Source organism: Chionomys nivalis, chromosome 9 (genome assembly GCF_950005125.1).
Source record: "Chionomys nivalis chromosome 9, mChiNiv1.1, whole genome shotgun sequence".
Lineage (NCBI taxonomy): Eukaryota > Metazoa > Chordata > Mammalia > Rodentia > Cricetidae > Chionomys > Chionomys nivalis.
Genome location: NC_080094.1, coordinates 61,845,355 through 61,859,941, shown reverse-complemented (window position 1 = coordinate 61,859,941; position 14,587 = coordinate 61,845,355). Strand labels below are relative to the sequence as shown.

At 44.2% G+C, this 14,587-nt stretch overlaps 1 protein-coding gene across 1 annotated transcript in view; it reads right to left on the bottom strand.

Annotated features, from left to right (window-relative positions):
• Positions 1–14,587, bottom strand: part of Ryr3 (ryanodine receptor 3) — a 526,065-nt gene that overhangs the window by 12,746 nt on the left and 498,732 nt on the right. Inside the window, exons 87-93 of the mRNA XM_057780394.1 lie at positions 13,417–13,521; positions 11,613–11,694; positions 9,636–10,966; positions 7,571–7,629; positions 6,752–6,923; positions 5,765–5,851; positions 4,169–4,369 (exon numbers count right to left, since the gene is read on the bottom strand). Coding sequence (XP_057636377.1) covers positions 4,169–4,369; positions 5,765–5,851; positions 6,752–6,923; positions 7,571–7,629; positions 9,636–10,966; positions 11,613–11,694; positions 13,417–13,521 — 2,037 coding nt within the window. The remainder of the gene's footprint in view (positions 1–4,168; positions 4,370–5,764; positions 5,852–6,751; positions 6,924–7,570; positions 7,630–9,635; positions 10,967–11,612; positions 11,695–13,416; positions 13,522–14,587) is intronic.

Here is a 14,587-nt window from a genome sequence, read left to right as displayed (position 1 = left end):
GTAGATCTTAGCAACCTCGTCTGATTTTCTCTTTCCTTATTAAGAACTGTCACATCTTCACTTGACCATTTTATGTCTTCTCTTTAGCACTGCAGAATTTTCAGTATCAGTACCCTTGCACTCTGGATGCCATTATTAAGAATTACTCAAATATGAGTACTATGCTATCTTGCCAATCAGTGTGATAACTGAGAGGGCTAAGTGCCTAGTGGGTGGGTAGAATATACTGTGTGAACTCACTGGACAGAATAAGACTGTGTACAGCTTCATCCTACTACTTAAAATAGCATATAATTTAACATTTATATGTTGCTTATTCATTGAACTTTTACTTAATTTTTTAGACCACAGTTTACTGTGAGTAGCTGAAATCATGAATTAAAGGGGTACATGGGTAGTTGTAGTACATAATTGTAACTTTTTAAAAGACAAGATCTTATTTATGTAGTTCAATCTGGTCTGGAAATCACTATTTAGTCTAGTGTGATCTCAAATTCATGGCAGTCCTCCTATTTCACCCTCCCAGGTGCTATGATAACAGGTATATACCAGCACACTCCCAGGTGCTATGACTACAGGTGTACACCAGCACACTCCTAGGTGACATGGTTACAGGTGTACACCAGCACACTCCCAGATGCTATGGCTATGGGTGTACACCAGCACACTCCCAGATGCTATGGCTATGGGTGTATACCAGCACACTCCCAGGAGTTATGGCTATGGGTGTATACCAGCACACTCCCAGGTGCTATGATTACAGGTGTACACCAGCACACACCCAGGTGCTATGGTTACAGGTGTACACCAGCACACTCCCAGATGCTATGATTACAGGTGTATACCAGCACACTCCCAGGTGCTATGGTTACAGGTGTACACCAGCACACTCCCAGGTGCTATGGTTACAGGTGTACACCAGCACACTCCCAGGTACTATGGTTACAGGTGTATACCAGCACACTCCCAGATGCTATGATTACAGGTGTATACCAGCACACTCCCAGGTGCTATGGTTACAGGTGTACACCAGCACACTCCCAGGTGCTATGGTTACAGGGGTATGCCAGCACACTCCCAGGTACTATGGTTACAGGGGTATGCCAGCACACTCCCAGGTACTATGATTACAGGTGTATACCAGCACACTCCCAGGTGCTATGGTTACAGGTGTACACCAGCACACTCCCAGGTGCTATGGTTACAGGTGTACACCAGCACACTCCCAGGTGCTATGGTTACAGGTGTGTATACTAACACACTCCTAGGTGTTATTATTACAGGTGTATACCAACATACTCCCCTTAATGTAGACTCCATCTGGTAGTATGGCATGTTGTATGTTGTGATGGTTAGTCTTCACTGTCAACTTGACCAACCTCAGGATGACGCAGGGGAAACACTGTCTTTGAGGACATTCCAGGGAGGTTTAACTGAGGAGAAAAGGCCTACCCTGAAGGTGGGAACATCCATGGGCTGGGACATGGGACTAGATAAAAAGAGGTAAAGAGAAGCCAGTAGAATGCCAATATTCCTGCTTCCTGTACTTGATCTGAGCAAGCTTTACACTCCCGTCACTACAGGAGCTGCTCACACTGCCCTGTCTTCCCCATCATGACTGAATCTTCAAACCAAGAACCAAAATAAATCCTTCCTCTCCTAAACTGCCTCTATTGGGTGTTTTGTCACGCTAATGGGAAAATTAATCAATCAAGTAATATAAATATGACCAGAGATCAGCACAAACAGGGATTACAAGCAACCCTAACTAATGGTAGATTTAGAGAAGACAGAAATTCCTTGAAATCCCAGGAAATGAGAAGTCAGAATAGCTAGACCTCTTCTAGCAAAACAAATAAATAATAATCATTTATACAGAGCCTAGGGATCTCATTTATTTAGGATGTCTCTAATTACTTGGTGACATCTTTGGGACTTGAGTTTCCAAACTATGTTTTAATGTTTTTCCTCAAAGGTCATTACGATCATATCACTTACACTGTTATTTCTGAGACAAAAGGGCAAGGATTATTTCTAAAACCTTATTTCTTGCCCCTCTGCCTCCCTGAAAACAGCAGACAACACTGGAGACCAATGACAGGAAGGTGGCAAAGGGCTGATACTAGGCAAGACACACGTGAGGAGCCAGTGGCTGCTGCTGGCTCACGGGTGACATGGGCAGGGAAGCAGAGCTGAAGCTGCCCTGCTGTCTGCTTGGAAGACACTAGAAAATAATGTGATCGCCAAGATACAGTCCACTCCTGATATCCGGGTGACAAACACTCCGCTTCGTCCTTCAAAGTGTTTGTACATCTTTTGAATTTTAATCCACTCTGTCTTCTACAGGTCACCAGTGTATCTGCACCTCATCCCACAAGCTCTTGGATTTCAGATCCAGAAATAGCAAACATGCTTCTGGGTTTACTGTTGCTTATTTTCTTGGTATTTTTGTAAATATGAATGCATTTATTTTTCTGGAATGTAGTATTATTCTAATACTCATTTTTTGATGTAGAAACAGCACTAGGAAGGTCACATGGCCCAACAGTTAGGAGTCCAATCCAGACATCCTGGCTCCAGAGTCCACACTTTAAGGTTACAGTGGCAGACTCACTACAGCAGGGAAGCATGTGTTCTCTCTAGGAGAGGAGGTGAGTTCTCACCTGATGCTATTTCACCAGGAGAAGAAAGGGACACAAAGAGAGGGATACATCTCTTGGATTCATTCCAAGAAGATAACTTAGTGCTATAAATTAAAGGAGGAAATGTAACGAAAATAAAGTACTTGTAAAAACTGGTGTGATGGTTAAGCTTGGCTCTCAACTTAACAAGACTTAGCATTGCAAGGAGACAGACAACTAGGCCTGTCTGTGAAGGTGTTTCCAGAGAGGTTTAACTGATGAGAAAAGATACACGCTGAGGGTTGAACTGATGAGGAAAGATATGCCCTGAAAGTGGGTGACACTATCCCATGGGGCTCGGGCCCTGGATTGAGTAAAAGGTGAAAGTGGGTGGATCACCAGCATTCGCAGTTTTCTGACGGCAGTGTGAACAGCTGTCTCCCTTCCTGCTACCACAGCTGGACTATCTCTCACTGCCGTACCTTCCCCACCACGATGGATTGTACCATCAAACTGTGATCCAAAATAGGACAAGTATTTTGATAGCAACAAGAAAAGTAATTTATACAGTTATGGTGTAGAAACAGAAAAGAGCACAGAACACAAAACTGAAGGAATGAAGATTGATGTACTTGCAGTCGTAGCTAAAGATGGCCCAAATGAATGGTGCTTCCTTGTTCATGACTTGAGCAACCTCCAAAGGCAACTGTGAATCTGGGCCATCATGTGACTTACTTTAACCAATAGAGGGTGGTGGAAATGACATCGACAATTTCAGGGAAAGAGGGGCTAGCATTTTCCACTTCCGTGATCTTCAGGGAAATTCTAAGTCATTCATAAAAGAAGTCCACCCTCCTGCAGAGATTACATGGAGGGGCCATGAGGAGTGGGAGATGCTCTGTGTCTACATGGAGAGAGGGGAGATGGACTCCCACTACTCCAGCTGAGATCTGCTTCCTAGCTGTTCATCTGCTAAGACACCAGACACAGGAACACGCCATCCTTGCCATTCTCACCTACTTGAGATCCCAAAAAGACTGCAGACACAACCCTTTCACATGTAGCAGAGAATGACTGACATTGTCTACAGACTGAGAGGGAGAAGATGCTCTAGTGGTAATTTCTTATGTAATGTAGATAACTGAAACAGGAGCACATCTCTGAGATCTATCTTGGGTCTCAAATGACTACAACCTAACGGAAAGGTACTTTTTATAAAAATCTGACAGCCAACTCAGAGATCACAAGAAGCTCTCTTGGCTAATGTCATTTGTGCCTTGGTGTAATGACTCTGATACTGAGGTGTCTGGAACGCTTCTCCTGCAGCAAGATTGTCTATAGCTCACTTTGCAGATTGTCATTTAGAAGCCTCAAGTCGGTGATTGAGACCCTGCAGTTGCGAGCAGTCCCTGAGGGACAACACTTGTACTGTCCCACCAGCTTTGCTCTTCAAGCAAGAGGACAAAGAGCTGGTGGAACTCAAAAATGACACTTCTCCCTCAAGAAGTCAGAAAAGACCTAGAGGGACAGATGGCTAGAATGCTCACCTTCAGGCAGTAATATCCCACCACACAGACCAGAGAGATGATGGTGTGGACAATGGCCAGGGCACGCAGGGTTGGGGCCATATACCCAGTGCTCTCCTGAAGGACAAAGAATACCATTGCTTCATCCTCATCTTCATCATGAAAGGAGTTCCACAGGTTTGCAACATCCTCTGTCTCTTCTTCCAAAGGTTCTTCAGTGACCTGGCCCAAGACACACACCCAAACTATCAGAAGGAGCCTTCAGTCACTGGGCTCTTCCTATAGAGTTTATGTTAATACATGCAAATGTTACCAACCCAGTGTTACCTGCTGAGTAAAGGGGGCCTTTAGGTAACTTACTGATAGGAATCCCCAGTGTTTCTAATAGTTGCAAATACGAATTAGGTAGAGACAAACCTATCTCTTGAAAAGGAAGCAAAAACATTAAATTACGGGCCTTTTATTATCTGTGGTGTAATTCTATGGTGAAGGAGAAAGGAGCAACAGGTCCACGTGGAGCACAAACACAATCCACACACATTTCATAGTTTCCATTCTTCCCCTTATTCATGGCTTTCCCTTCTGTTTCTGCAAATGACTCTCAGCTTTTATCCTATAGCTTCAAGTACCTGTTGGCGGTCTCCGCCTGCATGAATGGATTTCCCCTCAACCTTAGAATGTTTTAAATCAGCTACACACACTTTACTATAGAATACCGCTTTTCTTCTATGGGCAACAAAAGTCAGTAGTTTGTCAAACTGAAGGTTGATGTGGAGAAAATACTGTTTTGTAACAAGTTGTATTGTTAGTTTTAGAACTATCAGAAAGACAGAAAAACTATGTCAAGAATCTATGACTGTTCTTTAATTCATTAGCAACCATTTACATGCAACATGCAAGACCCACTCATCCATGTTCAGAATCTTCAATTATGGTGAGGAGACCCTGTGTTCCTCACATCTACTAATATTTCCTTCATGATGGTTTTTCATGTTTCAACACCCCTGGATCCTATGATAGCCTATTTCTCAAGGAAAGAACTGTTTTAACTGTTTTCTTTCTTTCGTTCTCTTTCTTTCTTTCTTTCTTTCTTTCTTTCTTTCTTTCTTTCTTTCTTTCTTTCTTTTTCTTTCTTTCTTTCTTTCTTCCCTCCCTCCCTCCCTCCCTCCTTCCTCCCTTTGATTTTTTTGAGACAGGGTTTCTCTGTGTAACTTTGGAGCCTGTCCTGGCACTAGTTCTATAGACCAGGCTGGCCTTGAACCCACAGAGATCCGCCTGCCTCTGCCTCCCAAGTGCTGGATTAAAGGCATGTGTCACCACTGCCTGGCTATTATTTGTTTCAAAATGTCCCATAGTTCTTATCATGGCATCAATACATGGGGTACACTCAATATTTGGAGATTAAATCACACAGGAATCCAAACAGTTTCCTAATTTGTTGTCCTGTCGGCAGCTCTGTTGCTAAACATCTTTTTAGAGGTCATTGTCCTAGAAATTTTCTTGGACCTTAAATTTTTGTTCCAAGTAAGACTAACAGTTTTGGTTATAGTTTTCTCCTATGTATGGCAGGCTTAGTCTGTTGCATATTTGGTAAATAACCCCTTAGTGAAGCATCACCTTATAAAAAAGCAGGATGAAGTTGATAGCGAAGGCTACAAACAGAGCAAGGAACCTCAGGTTGTAGAAATTCCTGGCCAGGTAGTGCTGAAAAGAAAAAGATAAGGAGAAGTACAAGAGCCAAAGGCAGGAAGCAGAGCCTCCCTGTCTGACACGGAAAGGTGTGCCCTGGGTAGAGGTTTACAGGGGTTTACAGGGGTATCTGTGCCTCAGTGCCTACTCTACTAGCGAGGCCCTGCCCTTGTTAGCATAAATTGTTTATGGGGAATCGGAAATATCGGTTCTTTAAAAACAGCTTAGGAGAATGTCCAAAGGAATCTTGCCTTGGATCCTGTCCCAGTAAACCAGATCTCTCAACGTGCCACCGGCAGAGAATCAAGCAGTCCCCTCCCCTATACACAATGCAGCCAGACTGTGGACCAGAGTTCATGTCCCTTTCTGAATCATGGCCTTATAACCTCCTCTGCCCACTTTCTCAGAGTGTACTATTCTCTTCACTGCTATCTTCCCTGGGAAACTCAGCACACGGAGGATGGAGCTGCAGCAGCTGGGGAAGAGCTCGACACTGCCTGGGGCCACACTGACAGTTGCTACCTACAGTGAAGGCCTGGGTCCTACAGTGCAGACCTGGGTGAGCAGCGAGTGAATCTTGGGGCAGCTGATCAGAAAGAGAACCTTACACACTACACTGAAGCTTGCTTATACCTACAGCAATGACGTTTTGGGGGCTAACTGAGCAACATAGCCTAATACAGGAAACTAAGCTAAGTCCCCATGAAAATTCACATTAATGTGCTTGGGAGTCATGTCCAGGTAATCCCCCATTTCCTTTAACACAAGAGAAAGAGGAAGATGAACAGGAAGAGAAGAATGGAAATAAGAAAGTGGAGAAAGTGTGTCTAAGAAAAAGTGACAAAAATCGGTGGCCAGCTCCGAGGTCCACCGGGCCAGCGCCTCGCAGAAAGGAGGAAGGGTCGGAGAGCTTACCAGTAACTTGGTCTGATAGATTTCCAGCCCCTTGAAGAAATTGGCCATGAAGGCTTCCGGCTTCTCAGCCTTCTGGCCGCGCCGCCGTGTCTTCTTTACAGGCACCTCTGCCCACAGGCACTCGGCTTGTCCCTCCTCCTTGATTTTGTCTTCCTTTTCTCTGTCTTCCATGCTGCAGAGGTGAGATTCCAACTCAGCATGTGGGAGAAAGGCGGCTCAAGCTTGGTCCTTGTCAACCTACTCCCTGGGCATGAAATCTACATTCAATGATAGGAATGATAGGGACCATTTTGATGATCCAACGTGTACAATGGATATAATATGTGTTTTTGCTGTTTTGGAATTAGACTTAACAATTCTTTTTTTTTCTTCTTCTTCTTCAAAAATATTGTCCTTTTCTTACTAAGTAAGTCTTCTTAGGATTAGCAACGGTGCCTCCTAGTCCTATAAACTTGGGCAGGAATTAAATGTGATGTCTAAAAGAGCTAAGTACAGGCCTGCCATATGGTAGTTATTCAACAAACACCACAGATCGTCCACCATCAATGTTATATGAAGTCGCTAAATGTGGATGTTTGATAATCTGTCCAGTCAATGAAACCCTGCTGAACTGTCAGAATTATAAAGTTAACAAGTGTATTATAGAGCTGAGATAAAAGAAACGAAGAAAAAGAAATATGCCCAGGGCTTGTAGAATACCTGTTGCTTGCACTGATAGAAATCAGGTTTCTATTTACTGCAGTTAGAGAACGGCAGCTGCCAATCAATCGTTGTCCATCAACCACAGGAAGCAGAGCACCCACGCCCCTAGGAACTTACTCAGCCTTCTCGGATTCAGCCTTTCCTTCGGCTTCACGTACCGCTTTCATCTCTGCAGCCTGGATCCAAAAACAGCAACCAGTCAAGCAAGGCTCCTCAGAAAAACAAGTCCAGGACAAACATTTCTCTTTATGGTTACAAGTCCTAATGCCTGTGTGTGTGTGTCTTTCTGTCTGTTTTAGCGTCTCTTAGGATTGCAGGGCATAAAGTGTCTTGCTGTCCATCAAACCTGCTGCTATGAAGAGATGCTAACACAGATCTCAAACCTGAAAATTTACTTGCCTTCCTATTATTTACTCAACCCAAGCAGGAAACTTTTACATAAACCTCAAGGGAGCACTATGGAAGCAGGCAGGAGGTAGGGCATGGATCAAAGAGTGTCTAATCTGGAATCCCTCTCTATCTGACAAGCCTCCAGCCTATCTCCAATTCTCCTGTCACTTCCTTGGTCCCTCTGGCTGATAGCTACCACATTCAGAATGTACGAAGCCAGTCTATCCTGTAGGGTCATGGCTTTCTCTCTATTGTTACTGTTTTTCTATTCAAATGCTTCGACCTTTCTTCCCATGGAAGGGAGTCTTGAGCCTTCTGCGCACTAGGGACTTCTCAGCAGTCTGACCCTGGCTTTCCATAAATCTGTCATGCTTCAGGATTTGGCTCAGACCTCATCTCCTCAGAAGCCTTTTTGGCTGCCCTGTTTTTTTGTTTTTTTTGGATTTTTCGAGACAGGGTTTCTCCGTAGCTTTTGGTTCCTGTCCTGGAACTACCCATTGTAGACCAGGCTGGCCTTGAACTCAAAGAGATCCACCTGCCTCTGCCTCCCGAGTGCTGGGATTAAAGGCGTGCGCCACCACCACCCGGCTGGCTGTTTATAGCAAATGCTATCAAGAATCACGTATTTATCCAGAGGACCTAGCTGACTCCATCATGTCCTTTCTAACCCACTAGTTGTTTATTAACCTGCACAAACATCACCAGTGGTAATTATCTTACTTGTTATCTTTTCCCACTTGAGACTAAGTTCTATGAAAGCAAAACTAGATTTTGTTAACCAGAGCATAGTCTGGTGCATGTAGTACGTGCATTAGTCTCTAACTTTTGTCAAACGGTCCTACGTCATGAGCCTATCCAAGAGGCAATACAAAATAAATGCTACGATGAGGACACCTATGCTGGTGCCTCCCTCCCTGGCTCTCCACACCTCTCCTCCATTGCCTAATACTTCATTCATAGCATATTTCTTATTTGCATCAACTTGTTCAGTGTATGTCTTTTCTATAAAATTTCTCAGTTGTTACTCAATTCTCAGACCCTAGAACAGTGACATGTGCATGTTAATGTGTCAATAGCTGATAATGGAATTAATGAATGGATGTGGTCTTTGTCTGCACCCTCACTTCTTCCTTTGATGCCAAAATGGCATGGTAAGTTGGATGTTGTAAGAGAAGGAAACATCCAGAACATTCTGTGGCCAATGGCCTCTAAGTTACTTTTGTCTTATCCATTCAATCTAGTTGACTGACTCAGAGCCCTAATGACAAAAATGTTCCAGGCATGATCAGACTCATGGTAATAGGTAGTAGTAATTACCATCATCAATATCATATGAAGTTGTAAGGATTGTTTAGTAACCTTTCTAGCTAGTGAAACTCTGATCTATTGGGATTATAAAGTTACCAAGAGAAACAGAACATATCTATTACAGAGCTTCGGTGAAATGGAATCAGATATACAGGGTATATAGAAATACTGCCTCATAAGAAATCTCCTCATTCATTACACTTGGTTTTCCATGCTCTCACTGAATCAACCTGTGTACCACGAACACTAACTTAATAAAAGTCTGAAGCAGGTGAAGGTCTCAGATCACCATTATGTTCAAGTTCTACAGTGCAGACTAGAAGTCTTCCTGGTGACTAAACACAGAAATACCCACCCAAGTCACCACTGTCCTCATACCTGGCGAATCTGGAATGTCAGAATAACCCTATCTGAACCAGCGTCAGTGCTTATGACCTGTGCAAACCACACACAGATTGTAAAGGAGAATAGAGACTACGCTCACCTGTGCTTTCCTTTTCTTCCGCACAGTACTCTCTAACGTAGGGGGCTCATCCTTGCCGACGATTTCAGAGAGGTCACCCAATCCCACTTCAGGCCCTTGCTTTAAGCCACTGTCTTTCTTTGAGTGGATTCCAAAGAGGTTGGACATGATGTCTGAATCTCCCGGCTCCCCCTTTACGAAGTGGACCAGTTCATTGGTGACACCCGGCTCAATCACGTCTGCTCTGTCAGCCTCCATGGCGTCATCATGGATCCCAAACTGGGTGGGGTCAGGCATGTCGCCTAGGATCTTGGTCACTCGGATGTTCTTTGCCCCTTCAACGAGGCCCCCACCAAACACTGTGTTCCAGAGAATCTGAAAGATGCCTCCCAAGATAGAGAGGAGCAGCTGGAAGAGGCCCACAGACAGCATCCAGAAGAAAGAGACGAAAACCTTCACCAGCTCCTTCGCACTCATCTTTTTTACATTTCGGTACTGTTTCCTGAGGTTCTTCAGCGTTGCCCTCTTCAGAAAGTTGGTGACATTTCTCTTTGCCGAGGCACAGGCCATGGCAAAGGCAGAGGCAGGCTCCATGGATTTGTCCTCCTCCGCCTCCCCATCCATTTCCATCGTATAAGCAGACTCTTCACCCTCTTCCTCTTCCTCTTCCGGTCTGTCGGTTGAGTCGGATTCTGAGATCTGAGATGCTAATTGCATCTCGAAGATTGTGTCCTCACAGAAGTTCACAAACAGCTCCATCTTCTCCTGTTCCCCACCTTCATTGACGACATCAAAAATGAACTGTCTCTTGGACTCCTTTACTTGAGGCTTTTCCCACTGAGTTCGACTGGATTCGCTGATCTCAAAATAAACACGTTCAATTTTCTTGGCCCCACCCATGATCTCGATTCGACCCAGATATGGTTCAAAGTAATTTAGCACACTTTCTGCTGGGTCCAACAGGCACTTCAAGCGAGAATCATTGGGCATGTGTTCAGAGAGATTGGTCAGTAACACTGCCACATTGAACCCTATGTCCTTGGCTGGCTCGTGGAACCGTTCTACAAAATCAATATAATTAAACATGTCATTCTCATCAGCCTCCGTACATGAAAGGAGGAAGTCGATCTCTGACTGTGTATATTGCTTTAGACCTTCCATGGCCTTCTGGAATTCTTTCCTAGAGATGATCCCTTTACCATCCGGGTCATATTCTTTGAAGGTATCTGAGCTGGTTAAGTCTTTAAGTTTCAAGAACATGTCAAAGAATTTCAAGATCATCTCTACATTAGTGGATGATTCTACCAGTGTGTCAACCATCTGCTTTCCAATAGTTCCGTTTACCACATTTCCTGTGAGGCGGGTTCAAAAAGACATACAAATACATCAATGAACCCAGGCTATTGTGTAACGTGGCAGGTTGCTCTTTTTAGGAGACTTATGTGCCAAATTAGTCAGTTCATTTCTGACCATGTTGATTTGAAAAACAGAGAGCAGCAAGCCATTACAACCAGCCCACCAGGAGCCAAGGGAGAAGAAACCAGGACTAGAGGGAGATGGCAACACCATTGCCTTGTTTCTGCCCCGGGGCCTAGGAGGTGGTTCCACTATCAGATCTCTGGGAATAAGGAGGAATATGTGGTGTCCCTTTGACCCCTTTGACCTGGGAGGTTGTCCAATTAGATGGCTGGCATACACACTGGCAGCCAGCTGTGTCAAAAAGCAATGGGGAGAGGGAGAGGATAGGGAGGGGCAAAGCTTAGAGGTTTTCCCCAGTTCATTCTGGCTTTCCTATTGACATCAAATGAGTTGGTTTCAAGCTTTGTCCATCAGACCATGTGCCCCTCATTCATTTTTTTTCTTTCTCAAAATTTGTCATTCTAACCAATGTCTTATGACATCAGTGACCTGCCAGAAGGATAATCTGTGTGATTAGCAAGGTTAGTGCTCAGACCAATTACAATCATGTGAATGCCTAGTTATACCAAACAGCCCAACCTTCCAGTAGGGACAGAAGCATCACCACCATGTCCTGAAGGAGATCCAAGAGTTCCTTCAGCAGCTCGATCTGACTGGAATCCTAGAACAGAAACAGGAGATACCCTGAGCTATCTGAGCCCTCAGCAAAGTCCAGGGCAGTGAGCAAGAAGGGCCTGCTCTGGGAAGGTTAGGTGAGGGCTGCATCCAAGTCAGGAAGGAGCTCCCTTCTTGCTGTGAGTGTCCTACCCACTGCCTGTAGGACAGGGAGACTCATCCATCAGTACCCCTTCACACTCTCCTTCGTACAAATGTGGCAGATAGACTGACTGTTACCTCCATGATTCCTAACAGCCCCCATCCACTGAAGAGCCATCGGGAACGTTCTCAAGTTTATTTTATCATTTTCTATACTGGAGGACTATCTCCAGCGAGCTTCATGGGAGATATTACTGTAATAAGGAAAGATTAGTTTACCCAGTAGATTCTCCTTTCTTCCTGGATTAGTTTAACTTAGTTGCAGTTGGTGGTGATCAGGGTGTCATTGAGTTTATAGAATAATATATAAGCACAGCGACTCCTCTGCATGCTCTTGAAGCTCTGTTTGGTTTTAATTCAAGCAATGCAGGCAGAGTTCTGCAAGACAAGCTCCGCGCTGCAAAACCTTTGGCATGTATAGGATGGTAGATAAAGATCTCATCTAAGGGTGAAATTAAAATTAGAAAAGGATGCTTAGCAGAATAATCTGCGGGTAATTTTGAAAACTGTTCTTTGGGCCACACTTCTTTTATGGATTCTTCCTTCCTCTTGTAGAAAGACACAGCTCATTGCCTAGCCATTCAGCGCCCTCAAGGGACGCTTCCCTACTACTGGGTGTCACAGCTGCATTCGGAAGGAAGAAAAAGGAGCCATAGCAGCACAGAGCAGAAGAGCTGAGAAGAGGCCTCCGAGGTCATTCCTTCTAACCCTGAATATTTTACAGATGATGAAAACCGGAGCCAGAAGTCACTTATGTGGAGGGGGCAGGGCAGGGGCTCTTCTCTCCAGAGCCTCTACCACACACTGCCATGGCTGACACAGATGTGGACACGCTACTGCCAAATTAGTAGCCCCCCCCCCACCAGAACGCTCTTCCCATAAGGCCAGAGTCAAAAGGGGAAAAAAATGAAGGGTTACACAGCACATTCCAAAAGAGAGGAGGCAGGTATGATAGCCTTGAGATTTTTAGATGTACATTATTTAAATTAATGCTGCAAATGTCCCTCTAATCAGTCTGAAACACATCTTGAAGTGCTCCCTCGGGTGTTGCCATGGAGAGAGGCGATCAGCTGCTACGTATGCTACATTTATTTGTTCATAATAAATGCTCAGAATGATTCTGATTCATCTTGCCAGAGAGATGGGGAGAATGAAAGGTAGAGAGGGGGAAGGAGGGAAAGCAGGGGTAAGGGAGGGGGCGTTTGTGGATGACAGACATGCAACATTTGGAAGGTGAGAAAGGCTGGTGGATGGTACTCTAAAATGACGAGATAGTGGCATGGAAGGGATTGTACCGTGGAAAGCAGTGTGGAGGCAGTTACAAAATGAGAGGTTGGTGGGAAACAAGGAAGAAGCTGCATTCGTGCAAAAGCCCCTCTGGGATCCCGCCACCCCAGGCATTCATCCCTGCTTCTCGGTTTGGTCCTCAGTTTTAAGAATGAGACCTAATCTGCTTGGCTTTTCCAGCCTTTGGTAAAGCAGCAACATCCACAAGGGGAAGTCCACAGGGCGAGAATTAATCCGACATTCACAGTAATGGAATGTGTAGGGGAACAGGCCACAGTACCTGAGAGAGCTTCATCTGCATGTTAGCAAACACATGGAGGAATCCAACCACTGCATCCCACAGCCTACTGTGAGCCAGGCTCTGCTGGTTCCCGATGCAAGGGCCCTGTAGAGCAGAGAGTTACTCAGAGCCTGTCCTATAGGAGGGCATTCCACTCAGGGTTATGTGAGAGGGCAGTGCCTTCTAAACTCATGTGCTTCACGGTTCAATATTTTACCAAGATACTTTTCATTATTCCCAATTATAGGATCTTCTCTCTTGTGGGGGAAATGGGGTTTCCTAGCCCAGTGATTTCTTTTAGCTTCAGAATAAAGAACATAGCTAACAAAATAGTTAAATACTGTAGTTAAAGAGGATCCGAGGGGTGTTTGTCTACACTCTTTGCCTTCTAAGGAAACAAGGGTGATGGAGACCACAGTATGAAAACCAGGGGTAATCTACCACCTGTTGCTTACCACCTCTGACTAACCGAGATTTAAAATCTCAGTAATAATCCTGCTGTAGGAAGTCCTACAGCTATAGTTACCTGCCCATTGGGGCGTGGCCTCTTATACTATTTATGCCAATGTAGAACATGCATTTGGCTGCGGGATTTGGTTTCTGATCTCCGTTCCAGCAGAGCATTCTGATTTGTGAGTCTACCCCTAAATAAATAACCGTCTATTTCTCAATTCTGAGCTAGTGTGGGATTTATTTTAAGCGTCCTTCCACATAATCCCAGCAATCAACTGCTTCTAGGAGTTTCATACTAACATAAACACCAGATATAAATACCATATCAGATATTTTCTTCTCAAAGCTGAATGTTGGATGACTTAGTTACCAGTTTGTATTTCCACAAAAACCTTCTTATCTATGATCATTAGTAACTATCATAGCCTGTTTTTTCTTTAAAAAAAAATTTTAATCAATCTCCAAATTTCTCTTCAAAAAGAAATATCCAAAAAGGACACACCTACTACCACAAGAATTGAAGAGTCTCAGTAGGGTTCCCAAGGGAAAGTTGAGATGAAGAAATATTGTCTACTTCCCAAGTCATACTGTTTTATCCCAAATCACTGTTTATCTATGTTCAATTTCTTGTCCCTAGAGGTCAATGAGTTCATGTTGGAACAAAACTGGTTGTTGAAAGAAATATTCACAGAATGCAAGCTTCTCTTTCATGTTGAGT